The 15,708-nt window shown below is 45.9% G+C and overlaps 1 protein-coding gene across 11 annotated transcripts in view; it reads left to right on the top strand.

The window, feature by feature from the left end:
* LPIN1 (lipin 1) overlaps positions 1-15,708 on the top strand; it is a 150,753-nt gene that overhangs the window by 98,088 nt on the left and 36,957 nt on the right. For 6 of the 11 annotated variants that reach the window (XM_008952322.5, XM_034952635.3, XM_008952323.4 and 3 more), the window contains 6 exons: positions 4,804-4,930; positions 7,488-7,794; positions 9,115-9,208; positions 10,178-10,368; positions 12,366-12,459; positions 13,673-13,742. In XM_008952322.5, the coding sequence (XP_008950570.3) occupies positions 4,804-4,930; positions 7,488-7,794; positions 9,115-9,208; positions 10,178-10,368; positions 12,366-12,459; positions 13,673-13,742 (883 nt within the window). Of the gene's footprint in view, positions 1-1,321; positions 1,430-4,803; positions 4,931-7,487; positions 7,795-9,114; positions 9,209-10,177; positions 10,369-12,365; positions 12,460-13,672; positions 13,743-15,708 lie in introns of all 11 variants that reach the window. The other 5 variants (XM_008952320.5, XM_055108233.2, XM_057301338.2 and 2 more) reach the window with 2 other exon arrangements.

Raw genomic sequence — 15,708 nt, 5'->3', positions numbered from 1 at the left:
GAAAATAGATATGTCCCATGCCTGGTTTCCAGCCAATACTGATGTCGCAGGTTAGTCCAGCAGGCTGAGGCTGAGGCCTGTGACAGAGTCCCTGCATGGAGGTCTTCCTGCGTCAGAGCCTAGCCCTGTTCAATAGAAACGTAATAACTAGCTCCATATGTAATTTTAAGATTTCCAGTAGCCCTGTTTTTAAAAAGTAAAAAAAAAAAAAAAAGGTGAAATTAATTTTAAAGCTATATTTCATTTGACCACAGTATTTTCAAAATATCGTTTCAACAAGCAATCAATTTTAAAGAATTATTAATGAGATACATCACATTTCTGTTTTCATACCAAGTCTTTATAAACTCCATTATGTATTTCACATGTGCAGAACATCCCAATTTGGACCAGCCACGTTTCAAGTGCTCAGGAACCACCTGTAGCTGGTGGTTTATTATATTGGACAGTGCAGATATAATACCTTTCTAGATTCTCATTCTTTCTCTAGGTCTGTGGAGATAAAATAGTGGAGGGAAAAATAGTGGTTTAGGAGAAAAATAATGTAGAATATTTAGAACCCAATAATAGACGAAAAAATCTGTTCAAGCACTATATGTTAATTTTAAGGATTTAAAAGAAACACTTTAAACACAACTCTGAGCATGTTTAATGCTCAAAACATCTGTAATGTTTTGCCTCATGAATGCAGCATAATGACTGAGTCAGGTTATGTAGCTCTGACCATCACCAAATGGAATGACAAATTAGGATAAATAGCTACATTTCCACATTTGGAATTAGGTGTTTTCTGTAAAGAGACAATTGACAGCACACACGAGCACATTTTTGGATTATGTAGTTTGATTAAGCACGAAAGTGTGACCAGAGATGATCAGTTCTACACATGGGTGAAACAGAAAGTGAAATAGGTCATTTGGCAGTTTCCTGCTTTTGTGTCTCAGAAAATTCACGCTGATTCCTTAGCAATTTCAATATCCGGTGCTCTGCCGTTATCAGATGTCTGAGTTTCTTTATTTTCTTAAAAATGTCGTTGTTGAGAGTAGTTAAATACTTTACGTAATCTTATATATAATCTTTATATAAAGTATATATATTTTGTAATTATATATAATCTTATATATAATCTTTACATAAAGTATATTATATATACTTTATATAATCTTATATATAATCTTTAAAGTATATTATATATACTTTATATAATCTTATATATAATCTTTATATAAAGTATATTACATATACTTTATATAATCTCACTTGATGTAATTGACCTCTGATTTTGTCTTTCTTTTAATGTGTATCACGTGGTGGTATCCAGTAGCCTGGTAGATTGCAAAAGGACTGCCCCTCATCTTGCAGTTGTGGCCGAGGGAGGTCTGTCTAGTTCTTGCCCTCCACAGTCTTCCCTGTTCCATCCTTCGGAAAGGTAGAGGAGTTATTTTCCCCACTGGGATATATTCAATAATGAAAAATTTGATCTAACTCTTATTATAAGTCTATTTTACCATTAACCAAATTACTTATGAAGAAAATACCTGTAGATTATATGAAGTGAAAATTTTGATTTAACTCTTACAAATCGATTTCACCAACCAAATTACTTATGAAAAAATATGTATATAGATTACTCTTTTCCTTTCGTTATAAGCATTTGTAGATGATCAGATTTTTTTTTTTAATTCCTAAATTTGACTCTCTGGAAATTATGGTTAAGCATATAATTTTACCTAATTCTGTGAAGTGCTTTGAAAGTGAGAATAATGAAATATAGCTTGGGAATATGATCTTCTGTTTTCTGTCTCGGGTTGTTTGACAAATAAGTTTACAAGATATTTTTGGAATACCACTTTAATTTATTATAAACATTTAAGTAGTTTATTGGGCTGTCTGAATAATGGAGTCAGATGCTTTCCACAGCATTTCTAGAACAGAATCTTGGAGAATGGCCTGGGCTGGGTCTCAGGCTGAGGATCAAAGGTTGGTGTGTTCACTCGATGTAGTCATCTCAGATTTCTGCCTTCATTCCCTCAGTTTTGACCTACCTACTTTGTGGACTTACATGGTTTACTTTGTAAGCCTTAGCAAATGAAGCTACGATTAATTTGTACGTGGAAAACCTTTTTTCTTTTTGATTAAAGATCCAGACCTCAGGATGTACTTCATTCAGAGGCTACATTTGCAGAAGAAAAGTCCATTTAAAATGAGGAAAACAAAGTTGTAAATAGTTAAAGCTAATTAGCCTTATTGGGACTGGCAAAAATACTGAAAACTTTGATAAGGCTAATAAATACCTTGTTTATGAACATCAGTCATTGACCTTGTAAGCTTACTTTTTTGAACAACCCTTGATCTTAAAATAATAATATTTCATGACGGAGCACTTTGGAGTCATCTTTCTGATAAATCCCACTTGGCAGTGGGCCCCATTCCTGGGTCCTTTTTGGTCCGTCTGAATTCCCTCAGTGACGGTCGGCAGAAAGCGCATCTGTGTTTGTGCACGAGACCTTCGGAGAAGGGTTGCTGTGGCCTGAACGGGCAGCATTTATGGTGGTGGCCTGCTTGCTGTCGGGGCGGGACTTGCAGCAGACTTTCTCGTAGGGCTGGGCTCCTTATGCATGAGTTACACGCCTGAGTGCCTCTACGGGTTTTGTGGCTCGTGGCTTTTATGAAGGGACCAGAATGTTAGGAACTCTGGAGTTGCGAATTGCTGCAGGAGAACCGTGTTCCGCATTTTGTTCTTCTAGAGCAGAGGTTGGTAAACCACGGCCCATGGGTCAAATCCGGTCCACCATCTGCCTCTGTCAGACTTTCCCGGGCATAGGCAGTTGGTTTACGTACTGGCTGTGGCTGCTTTCACACCACCACAGCAGCGAGTGGTTGCGACAGACGTAAAACCCATAAAGCCCGAGATATCTGCTACTGGGCTCTTTACAGAAAATGTTTAAAACCCATAAAGCCCGAGATATCTGCCACTGGGCTCTTTACAGAAAACGTTTGCCGACCCCTGCTTGGAGCAAGCTTTGTCTAAAGGACTTTATTTCATTTAGTGACAGTGAGATAATTTATTGCTGCAAAGAACTTATAGCCAAATATGTTCTATTTTGTCTGGTAAAACAGAATGGCAAGAGCTTTTTAGACAAATACTTTGAGGTTTGGGAATAGCACCGTTGAGGGTGAGAAGCCGGTTTTGATGGACTTATTCCATGATGATGCTGGAGAAAGAGTGGATTGAGGTCACACTTGTAGGTACCGAGGCCCCTCGCTGGAGGCCACAGCCTGCGCTTTTCCCACTGCAGTGATACCGAACACGTGACTGTAGACGCTTCAGTGCCATCAAAGCGTTGTCTCTTTGGAGAAGTCCAGTTGTGGAACTGGAAGAGCAAGGAGGTTGAAAGGCCAGGAGCCTTTCCCACATGGATGTGTGGGGGCCCCACGTGCCTTCTCATAGGACTGCTCCCTAAAGGGCAGAATTGTGTGTCTGTTGGGAGCAGGGTGTCCCATTGCAGAAGCTCTCCTAATGTGATGTCAGGAGCCTCTTCTCCCCAGGCAGGCGAAAGAGAGCGTGCAGGCTGCCCCGTGGCAGCACGTCGTTAGAAGGGCTGGGAGTCATGGGCACCAAGGGAGCAGGGACCACCCTCTGCCCCTTGGTGTGAGATGAGAGATGGCACTTGGTCTGGCTGCTCTATGCAGCTTGATCAAAGAGATTCAGGATCAGTTTAGCCCACAAGGTCCCTGTTTGTTGGATACAAGTTATGTATCATCATGAACTCACCTTGTATTGACAGGAAAGTTATATTCAATTGGAGTTGAACTCTAGGTAAATGAGACCAGAAGCATTAGTTTCTGAAAAATAGGTAAGGTCTGGGAAGGAAGACGGCAAGGGAAACTGAAAGCTTTATTTCCTGCTTTGTCTGAAAAACCCTGCCGTCTTCCTCTAGAGGAAATGATGTGGGAAAATAAGCAATAATTAACCATGTTATTATGTGGCAATAAATAATTACAAGAATTGCTGCTGTAAATAATATTTCTCTAAGTTGTTTAGAATATGGTGAGGATCTTGTGGATAAGTTAATGACTTTTGGATGGTTACTTTGGCTGGGCAGAAGTAAGACCTTGTTTGGGTCTTCAGAGTAAAAATTCAGGAAACATGGAGGTGGTTACTGAGCGAGCCTTAGCTAGTTGGTGAGTCCCTTGTGAAATATTCCTGGAAGACATAAGATCTTAGAAAATTTCAACTTGTAGGCTCCTGCCCAACGTTCTCGAGTTTATTTGTGGCATCCAGCATCTTTGGTAAAATTGGCACATCATATAATTTCCCTGTTTCCAGGCCAGTGCAGATGATAAATATTTAAAATATGGACTCTAATGAGTGCCAGCCGGAGCCAACCAAGACCCTTTTGCAGCCCTCTGACAGCAGAGGAACTTGATTTGGAAACAGATTGCAGGAGATGCGAGTACAGAGTGGGGTGGGGAAGGGTGGTCTTTTTGAGGTAAGAACAGACTATTTTTCCCTTTCTCTTTCCATCTCTTTCTTTTGTATTCTGGGCCACTTCTTTTTCTCCTCTCCCCCGCGGTGCACCAGGCGGCAGGGTGGGGCGGGCGACCCACGTGGAGCGCCTTCCATGGGAGGCGCTTCCCTGCCCCCTGGTGGCCGGAGGAGGGATTTGTCATGAGGCTCGGCTCAGAGCGAACGACAGCTGGGGGTGCATTTTCTGGGCTATTTGAGCCATGGAGCTGGGCCCAAAACATTTACAAAAGTTTCTTTTCCCACCTTAATTTTCGCTTTGTGTTTTCCTTAAGTCCTTCCGGTTCCCGACCTTCAACACCTAAAAGTGATTCAGAATTGGTCAGCAAGTCCACGGACAGGACAGGGCAGAAGAACCCAGAAATGCTTTGGCTGTGGGGAGAGCTGCCGCAGGCTGCTAAGGTGAGAGTCTCTTCAGTTCTGCCACGGACCGAAGATTTCTAACTCAGCTTAAATTACATGGAATTAGTATCATAGCATAGCCAAGAAACACAGCTACCGGGAGCCAGAGGTAAACCAAAATATATTAAGGGTTAGCCTTGAATGTTGGAATTACTTTCTTCCACGTTACCAACATTATAGAGAGGTCTCATTGCTTTTGTAGATTTTAAACCTATGGGATTCCTCTTAGGATTTACTTTTTTTTTTTTTTTTCTTGAGAGAGAGTCTCACTCTGTCACCCGGGCTGGAGGGCAATGGCTCTATCTTGGCTCACTGCAACCTCTGCCTCCCAGGTTCAAGCGATTCTCCTGCTTCAGCCTCCCGAGTAGCTGGGATTACAGGCGCATGCCACCACGCCCCACTAATTTTTGTATTTTTAGTAGAGACGGGGTTTCACCGTGTTGGCCAGGCTGGTCTTGAACTGCTGACCTCAAGTGACCCGCCTGCCTCTGCCTCCCAAAGTGCTGGGATTATAAGTGTGAGCTGCCGTGCCCAGCCACGATCTGCATTTTCTATCACAGCTAAATGCAAATTAAATTAAAGAAATACAACTTACACACAATCTTGCTGTCTTGAAACCATAAACAAAAATAGCTTCCAGCTCTTGAGTCTGCTAGGTCAGTGATGACGGGAGCAAAGCCACAGGGAGAGAGTTGTGGACTCTTGGCCCATTGAAAAAGAAGCTGAGTTGTAAGAGCTGGAATCCACATGTTCTTGTGTCCCTCACACAGAGAGACATCTGGGAGAGCCCTGGGAGAGGGAAAGGCTAATAGAACAGAAATTAAAGATTTCAGCCTAATAGATAAACAAAGTCAGAAAACCTTAAGGTTTTGATTCATCAAGTAGTAAGTATTTCTGGGCCCTCATTGTTGGTGGGACCCTGAATTTGACCCTATGGAGATCTCTAAAATAAATGGAGAAGCAGCTGAGGGTAGCGGAGAGAATGAGGGCCTGGGAGGCAGCAGGTTATTCTGGGTTTGAGTCCTCACTGCACCGCTTGCTAAAAAGGTGACCTTGGGCAAATGAGTAGACTTCCCTGAACCTCAGTGTCTTCATCTGTAAAACTGTGAGAAAATGACAGAATTGTTCTGAGGTTAGAAGGGCTAATGTAGGTATGTGAAGTATCTGGCACCTGTAGGCCCTCTGAATATTTGCATTCTTTCTCCTTGGCTGTGGTACATGCACGCTGAGCCCCAGTTTCCCTATCTTGGATATGCAGTGGGTTTACATGTAGGTCCATAACTGGTTCAGCAAATATGTTTCTGAAAACATGAAATGAACACAATCTTTTCTTTCAAGAAATTTTATTTGGTATGCTAATGTATTATAAGCATCTTGAATTATGTTATTATATCACAAGCTTTAAAAAATATTGTAAGGTCCTTAGAAGATGCTGTAGCCTCTTGCATCCCCAATAAATGTTTGTAATATGAATGAATGAGTGAGTGAGTGAGTGAATGACTATTGAAAACATCCCTTATAAAGAGTCAAGATGGGCAGCTTTTTGGAGAGTAGTCTGTTGAGGCCAAAGTTGTGGATCCATTTCCTCTCTCGGTTATACTTAGATTTCATAGAAAATGCTGATTTACCTGTCCACAGCTATGGTGCTGACCCAGCCAACTCTCTTTGCAAGTTTATGTCGTTAGTTGCTGGAGAAACAGCATGGAAGTGCAAATCCATCACTTCTTCTGGCAAAATAGTTGTAACCACAGATTTTCTGTAGCATTGTTTTCATTTGCAATTGAAGCTGTTTGATCAGATAGAGAAGTGAATACTGTCTCCCCTCTTTTTAGCCCATGAATTGCATTTTGGTTTTTGTTTGAATAAATCTTTTCTGTAACTGGAAATCCCTCTGGCGGTAGAATCAGAAATGCTAATTTCTCACTCATGTGAACCAACTGTCACCAAATCTTTACTTATTCACTCATGTTTTGGGAATAAACTTTATTGAAATATACATACAGAGAAATACACACATTGTAAATGTATAGCTCAATACATTTTCACAGCAGGAACAGATCTGTGCAGCGTGCACCCAGACCGAGAAGCAGAGCATGACCAGCAGCATGGAAACCCCCACTCTTTGCGGTCACTGCTCAGACTGACCCCTCTGCTCCCTGCAAGGGGAAACTTGATCTTAGCAACAGAGATTAGTTTTGCAAGATTCATTCATGTTGTTGGTGCAGCTGTAATTCATTTATTCTCATGGCCACTGAGAATCCCAGTGTGTGTGAAAAGACTTGTAATCTAACAGCATTTAGGGTGCTCCTGCCTGTTGGCATTGCTAATCTCACTTCTCTTTGGCAGTTGATGTTTCACAGGAAAGTTCATTTGCTTTGGACCTAATATTCTTGGTTTCTGGACTTTCTGGCAGGTATAGAAATCACCAGGTGATTGTTGAGGCTTAAAAGTCCCTGCCTACTTTTGATTACTTGTTCTCCTTGGGTCACTCAGTTTTTCTGGTTGCCTTTGTGCTGACCTTGTCTCTCTCTCTGTCCCTCTCTCCTCTTTGCTCTAGTCTTCTTCTCCACACAAGATGAAAGAGTCCAGCCCATTGAGCAGTAGAAAAATTTGTGATAAAAGTCACTTTCAGGCCATTCACAGCGAATCTTCAGACACTTTTAGTGACCAATCGCCAACTCTGGTCGGTGGGGCACTTTTGGACCAGAACAAGCCTCAGACAGAAATGCAGTTTGTGAATGAAGAAGACCTGGAGACCTTAGGAGCAGCAGCGCCACTCTTGCCCATGATCGAGGAGCTCAAACCCCCCTCTGCCAGTGTAGTCCAGACAGCAAACAAGACGGATTCTCCTTCCAGGAAAAGAGGTACCAAGGCTGGGGCTTCCCGGCTCTTTTTCTGTTCATAGTTTGTGCTCACTCTACACATGACAGGTCCTTTCCAAAGTTCCAAGGAAACTGAGGTAGAAACTGAACCGTGACAATGATCATGTTCAGTCTGAGCTCTTCAGCAGAATATATTAATTATCGGAATTTAGTCATAGGAAATCAGACATGAAGGAGGCCTTGAGGATCATGTAGCAAACTTCATTTTACACACTGAGGCTGCTTGCTGAGGCCTGGGAGAGTTAAGTCCTTTTCAGCACACCATGGGACCCATAAGTGTGACTTTTATACGGCTGATTATTAGGTTAATCCTGGCCACCTCTCTCCTTGCCCTCCGTTGCTTTCCAGCCCCTTAACACTGTAATTTCTGCATACCATTTATCATGATTTCAAATGATCATTATTTTATTGATTTATTTTTGCCTGACTCCCCCATAGAATATGTGCTGTCTGAGATCAAGAGTCTTTTCTATCTAACTTGCCTTTCTCTCCTCGGCACTTGGCATAGTGGTTGGCACACAGTGGGCGCTCTGTGTTGGTTTAATGCACTCCTGGCTGTGTGTTAGTATCAACGATGCCAGGCCTGATCTCCATCCACCCAGCAGCTTTGTGTGGTTTTCTAGAATTATATGGACCAATTACATCATTTTCTGCTAGAAGTAAAGAGGACATTTGAAGTCATCATGCCCAGTGTCTGACAATGCACAGTGTGGGATGCTTTGCCTCGGGGTATCGATGGGGAAGTGCCTAATGAAAGCTTTTATCGTTTCATAATAAGTGTAATAATAATGGTAATAGCCTCAATGCGTTTAGTGCTCAGTACACTTCAGGCACTTTACGGAGGAGGAATGAGGCTCAGCAAGTTAACTAACTTGATCCAGGCCACACGATGGTGGATGACGGCCCTGGTTTGTGGACCTTGGTGGTCTACGGTCACGTTGTACTGCCCACCATTTTCCAATGGGAAAAGTGCAGGCTGTGGCCTCCAGCGTGGGGCCTCGGTACCTACAAGTGTGGCCTCAATCCACTCTTTCTCCAGCATCATCATGGAATAAGTCCATCAAAACCACCTCACCCTCAACGGTGCTGTGCCCAGACCTCAAAGTATTTGTCTAAAAAGCTCTTGCCATTCTGTTTTACCAGACAAAATAGAACACACTTGGAACTGTTGTGGTTCTTGGGCAGTTTGAGTACCTGGGAGCAAATCTGCACATAGTGTTTAAATGCTGTTTCTATAGATACAAGGCCGTGAGCTCATTTCTAGAAGAGTGGTTTTCTGACTTGAGCCATTTGCCCTTTTAGATAAACGAAGCCGACATCTTGGTGCTGACGGCGTCTACTTGGATGACCTCACAGACATGGATCCTGAAGTGGCGGCCCTGTATTTTCCCAAAAAGTAAAATTCCTCTTAATTCCTCACATCATTTCCTATAATCTGAATATCATTCTGTGTGAGACCAGTTTTCCCTTATGTTTGATTAGAAAGTGTGCAAGACAGCTGGGCGCGGTGGCTCACGCCTGTAATCCCAGCACTTTGGGAGGCTGAGGTGGGCGGATCACTTGAGGTCAGGAGTTCAAGACCACCTTGGCCAACATGGTGAATCCTCATTCTACTGAAAATACCAAAATTGGCTGCACGTGCTGGCACGCACCTGTAATCCTAGCTACTCGGGAGGCTGAGGCAGGAGAATTACTTGAACCCAGGAGGCGGAGGTTGCATTGAGCCGAGATCATGCCATTGCACACCAGCCTGGGCCACAGAGTGAGACTCCATCTCAAAAAAAAAAAAAAAAGTGTGTGAGAGAGAGGCAGTGGGAGGCTCCCATTGCCTTGTGAAATGCGCCTGCTCTGTCTATGGACATAAGGGTGTGGGTACTGGGCGGCGTCCCCACCTCTGGACAGGGGCACAGCACCAGGCTGCCCTCCCTGCAAAGCCTGAGGTCATGTTGTCCACAGTGGTCGTGGTCCACAGCCCAGTAAGTGGCAGCTGTGCAGCCCCTTCTTCCCCCAGGAGGGTCTCCCGTGATCCTGGGGACCCACCCTCAGTCCCCCTGCGATCTAGGGCAGGGCTGGCGCCTGGAGGGGAAGGGCAGGGAACAGGGAGGACAGCTTGCTTCTTCTTCAGTATATTTTAGGGGGATACAGGGAGATGCAGCCAGCTGAGAAGTAATGGTTTTCTCTCCTAAGCTAAGGCGTTTAATGTCTCTTTCCTTGTCGTGGTGCTTTAATAAACATCTGTGCTGAGATGCAGCCGTTTGCGGCTCTGAGGGTGGCCGCGTGCCAGAGCATCACTGGATGGCGATGTAGGACCCTGGACTGGGACAGTCAGTCCTCAGCCGGTCTCTGCCGCTTTTCCTCCTTCCAGCGGAGATCCTTCCGGACTCGCAAAACATGCAAGCGACAACGGAGCCCGGTCAGCCAACCAGTCCCCGCAGTCGGTGGGCAGCTCGGGCGTGGACAGTGGCGTGGAGAGCACCTCGGACGGGCTGAGGGACCTCCCTTCCATCGCCATCTCCCTCTGCGGGGGCCTCAGCGACCACCGGGAGATCACGAAAGGTACCGCGGGCGTCGCGCGGGCGCCCTCTGGTGGCCGCCGTTCAGAAGGCACAGAGGCTCAGGCTTCTCCAAGGAGTGCGTGTCAAGGCAGCTTTTCCCTTGGTTGCGGTTAATGATAGCACAGATGATAGCACCGAACTCATAATCCCGATGTTTCTGGCTTGCAGTTAGTGGGCCTCAGAGTTCTGTGGGTCACACATGGCTCGGGCCATCGTTGTGTGTCTCCTGTGCCCCAGGCTAGCACTGCAGAGATGGCCTCCAGAGGCCTGCAGGCTAGAGGGGGTGTCAGTCTAATTAAATTAGAGGGTGTCGGCAGCGAGAGAGAAGTGCGCCGGCGACTTGGAACAGGGAGGTCTGAGTTTGTCGGAGGAGGGCTGGGAAATTTTCCCAGCTGGATTCAAAGGGCGTTAATCGGGTGGGCTTAGGTGATTCATTCACAGCACCTGCCACATTCGTAGCAATGCACTCCCAGGGCCTCCTGACAGTTCCATGGCAGGGTGTGCCCAAGCCCCCCAGTGGGTGCAGTCAGCAGTTATCAGCTGGGGACTAGACACAGTGGCCCTGCACCCCTCCCGCCCCCTCTCTCACCACTGCCTCTTTTCCATCCCCTCGTAGTATTTCTAGCAGGGAAGGGGCCGAGGCTGTGTACTTCTTCCCTCTACCTCTCAGGAGCCACCCCCATCTCCCCTTCCACCCAGGGCTGCCATGTGAGACTCCTGCCTCCACCCTGGTCCCTTCAAGGCTTTGGGAATTTTTTCTTCCGCAAAGATTGAGACCTTTTTGTTCTCACGCCCGTGCCAGCCAGTCCTTTGAGAGCAGAAACAAGATTGTGTGCTGGGTCCCGCCGGCTCCATTCATTCACTCAGTTTTCCTAGGGCCACACATTAATACCCAGCCTCACTGTGTTTCTGAAGTCATGGGGACTCTCTGGACACTGGCGTGAGGAGTCCCGTGGGCGTTCCCTCCCTGATATACATGAGCTGGTGGGGGTGGGGTGGCAGCACTGACAAGGCTGGGCACCGTTATCTGAGTGTTATCTCATGGGGCCGGGATCTGCAGCTGTCCAGTCCTTACAGGTGAGGCCAGATCGTCACAGTCAGGAGACCCCAGGAGAGTCCCTGGAGGTCCTGATTAGGGCTCTGAGGGTGCATGTTGAAGCCAGTCAGGCTGGCATCAAGACCCAGGGACTCTTTTCCTGGACAGAGAAGATTCTCAGTGTCTGATGTCTGCTGGGTTTCGGTTCGGTTCAGGGTAAATAGGAGCTCCCAGGGAAGGAGTGGGCGTGGCTCTGGGCCAGGGAGATGGTCAGAACCGTGGTCAAGACTTAAGGTACAGCCCAGCTGCCAGAGCCCGTCAAAGAACTGAGGGTCCGGGGCTGAGGTCTGGGCCTCCTGACCCTGCCACCTTCTCCTTTGCTCTGATCCTGGTGGGGCTGCCCCACCATGATGAGAACAGTGCCCTGCCTGCTTCTGATTGTGGTGGAGGCAGCCCCATTTTTGAAAGGGCCCTGTGCTTTCTATTTACGACATTATCAGTCCCCATGACCACCCTAGGAAGCAGATGTGGTTATTATCCCCATGCTAGAAGAGGGAACTGGGGCCTGGGAGGTGAACCGCTTGCCCAGGGTCACCCCAGTAATCGTGACTTCACCCGAGGGAGCCTGGCTTCTGTGCGGTGCGTAGCCATGACTCTGCCTGTGCAGATGCACGTATGTGCTGTTTTCACCCCTACTCCCTGTGTGAACGTATGTGCCTCAACTAAGGTACACGTCCCCCAACATCCTCAGACTTGCCCTGGCCTCCCTGCATTGCTGCACAGACGCCGCCTTCCAGGTAAAATGGTGTGGCCTTTACAAATACATTTTATAGGATTGTCTGCACAGTTGTAATGCACAAACTCTCAGAAAACACTTGTGAGTGAGCAAATGAAAGGTAGGCCTAATTTTAAACTGAATTTTCTTTTTCTTTTTCCCTGATCCTCTGCAATTGCTGTCACAGATGCATTCCTGGAGCAAGCTGTGTCATATCAACAGTTTGTGGACAACCCCGCTATTATCGATGACCCCAATCTCGTGGTAAAGATTGGGAGTAAGTAAGTACCTCTTGAAAGTCACTTTGGCAGTAGCATGATACTGTTTCTGTTTCATGTTTTCAAATAGACCTAGACATTAAGCCTTAGAAATATATAAAATAAAGACTTTGCTACACTGCATTATTGCATTATCTTCACTGTGGTCAGAGTTCCATGCCAATAGAATTGGCAATATAGCTGATAGGTTCAGATAGCTCTCAGTCTTGTGAGTTTTCTTTTCTTTTCTTTTTTTTTTTTTTTTTTTGCGACAAGGTGTAGCTCTGTCTCCCAGGCTGGAGTGCAGTGGTGCAGTTGTAGCTCACTGTAGCCTTGAACTTGTGGGCTTAAGAGATCTTCCCACCTTGGCCTCGCAAAGTGCTGGGATTTCAGGTGTGAGCCACTACACCCAGCTCGATGTTCTTATTGAATGTGAATAGTCACACTCTGCAGTACATGGGTATATCAGAGTAGCCTACATCTCTACCCTTTTGAAAAACTTCATTATTGGCTGGGCGCAGTGGCTGGCGCCTGTAAACTCAGCACTTTGGGAGGCCAAGGCAGGCGGATCATGAGGTCAGGAGATCGAGACCATCCTGGCTAACACGGTGAAACCCCGTCTCTACTAAAAATACAAAAAATTAGCTGGGCGCGGTGGCGGGCGCCTGTAGTTCCAGCTACTCGGGAGGATGAGGCAGGAGAATGGCATGAACCTGGGAGGCGGAAGTTGCAGTGAGCCGAGATAGCGCCACTGCAGTCCGGCCTGGGTGAAAGAGCGAGACTCTGTCTCAAAAAAAAAAAAAAAGAAAAGAAAAACTTCATTATCTGAGGGCAAGGGATGTACAGGTATTTTTGCAGACTGTTAGCAAGCTTTTCTCCCTTAAGCCATGGATGTTTTACACCTAGTTGCCTTTACCTTGACACGTGGCAAGAAATACCCCAAGCACGTCGTGGTTTGGTGCAGCAGCTGTACAGTGGGATTTGGGCTGCTGGCATGTCCAACTGTCTGCCCTGCTGGCACGGCTGCTGCTGGGCCCTCAACTGGCTGCTGGGGTGAGGTGGGGGGGAGCCTCTGCCTAGGGGTGATATGGGGGAGGGCTGGGGGCTAGCAAGAGTATTGAGCTCTTTAAGGACCTCGCTGGAGTCCCGAGCTTTCCTTGACTACTTTATATGACATTGGAAAGGTTTTCAGTCTGAGCCTCGGTTTTTTGACATATATTTCATTGTTTTGTGTTAGATATTATAACTGGACAACAGCAGCACCCCTCCTCCTGGCAATGCAGGCCTTCCAGAAACCTTTGCCAAAGGTGAGCTTTAACATGAGAAAGAAAAGGGGATGCTAGAAATGATGGGTAGCTTAATCTGGGGTGGTTGGAATTTCACTTTTATTTTGGAAACTACAGAGTTAATTCCACTGTGCTCTTTTGAAGTTCATGAGCATACAGGCCAGGAGTTTCCGATCTCTCTCCTGCACCTTGCACGTGGTTGCCCCTCTTCCTTATCAAGGCAAAACCTCCCAATCATGGTTGAGCGGACCAAAGATTCCTCTCTCAATATCTGCCATGCAAGGGGTACAGGTGGAGGCTGAGCAGACAGGTGCCAGGACCTCAGAGCCCAGTGAGGACAAAGGGAGATGAGTGTCACCCTGGAAGGGTGGAGCAGGCATCAGGGTCAGGTGCAGGTGCCCTGTGTCAAGTGTCAAGTGTCAGTGTCAAGTGCTGCTCAGCCAGGAAGCCAGCCCCATGCTGGATTCTCTGAGGCCAGAGCCAGTACAGGGCCTGGACAGCTCCCAGTCTGCAGGGGAGAGTAGGTAAGTGGCCGTAGGGAGGAGTTAGGAGGGCAGCCATGCCACCTGCCAGTCTGCAGTGTTCTCATCCTACCCCAAACAATTCACTAGACAGCCTGGAGTTGTTAATTTTTTCAATGATAGATCTTCCTGCTAGATTATACGTTCTTTGCTGCAGAGACTGCCTTAGGCTTGTTTGTATCCTTTGTGCGCTTAGCAAGCTTTTGTATGGCTTAGGATGTTGCCGTCGGTCAGCCAGTTCTAACACTTGAGATTCTTGAAGGTCTAATCGGACTTTGTTGAGTCTAGGCTTGCTCCTTCCTGAGTTTGTGTATGTGTGTGTGTGTGCCTGTGCCTGTGTGTCAGTGTGTGCATGTGCGTGTGTGCATACGTGCATGTGTATGCATTTGCATGCGTGTGTGTGCGCATGTATGTGTGTGCATGCGGGTATGTGTGCATGCTTGTGCAGGTGTGTGCCTTGTGTGTGTGTGTATGTGCATGTGTATGTGTGGATGTGCACGTGTGTGCGTGTGTGTGCATGTATGTGTGGATGTGCATGTGTGTGCGTGTGTGTATGCATGTGTATATGTGGATGTGCACGTGTGTGTGTGTGCGCGTGTGTGTGTGTGTGCATGTGTTGTGTTTTGAGGACTGCAATCTCATCCTGGGTGGTGCTTTATCTGATTATCTTTGTGGACTGGGCTGAGGGCATGTTCTCCAGAGTGGTTTTTATTTTGTCCCTGCCATAGTATCCATGGCCTGGGACACATTTTTATGTCACTGTTCTCAACACTTACAAATCCGTAAGAAAACAGGCCATTGCAATAGCAATATAGCTAAAGGATTTATTTATTCACTGAAGAAGAAATCCACATGGGCTCTGCAACTTAAAAGAAATTAGTCCTTGTGATATGCATGCTAAATCTTTCTACAAGTCAGTAACTTTTGACTCTATATATGGCATTTCTCTAATGTAGAAATTATTTTTAAATGTAGAATTTGCCCATCTTATCTTTTATGGCTGTTGGGTTTTATATCACACGTAAAATGGCCCTGCTTCCCCATTTCCAAAACTTGTGAAGATAGGCCCTATATTTTCTTTTTGTGCTTTCTTGTATATGGGGCATATTTTTACAAGTTTTGGAAATTTCGAAAGATCTTAAAATCTTTCATCCATCTAGATTTTGTTTTGAGTGTAATGAGAGAGGTATTAGGAAGCAAACCAGTTTTTTTCTCAGGAAGTTATTGAATTGGTAAAGATGCTTTTTGTTTTAGGAAACAGAATGACTAAAAGTGGCTTAAGTAATGATCTCATATGATGAGGATCTTAGAGATTGGCAGTTTCAGGCTTGATGAATTTGGGTTAGCTTCTTTGTGATTTTCTCAGCTTTTCCTTGATGGTCACAAGGTGACTGCCGTACACATCGTCTGCTCAGACTGCCGCATCTGAAACGGGAGGGTAGGGGCAGCTCTCTCATAGTTCAAGA

The sequence above is a fragment of the Pan paniscus genome, chromosome 12 (genome assembly GCF_029289425.2).
Source record: "Pan paniscus chromosome 12, NHGRI_mPanPan1-v2.0_pri, whole genome shotgun sequence".
Classification (NCBI taxonomy): Eukaryota; Metazoa; Chordata; class Mammalia; order Primates; family Hominidae; genus Pan; species Pan paniscus.
The sequence above is the reverse complement of the archived record's forward strand: the minus strand, read 5'-3'. Positions and strand labels throughout refer to the sequence as shown.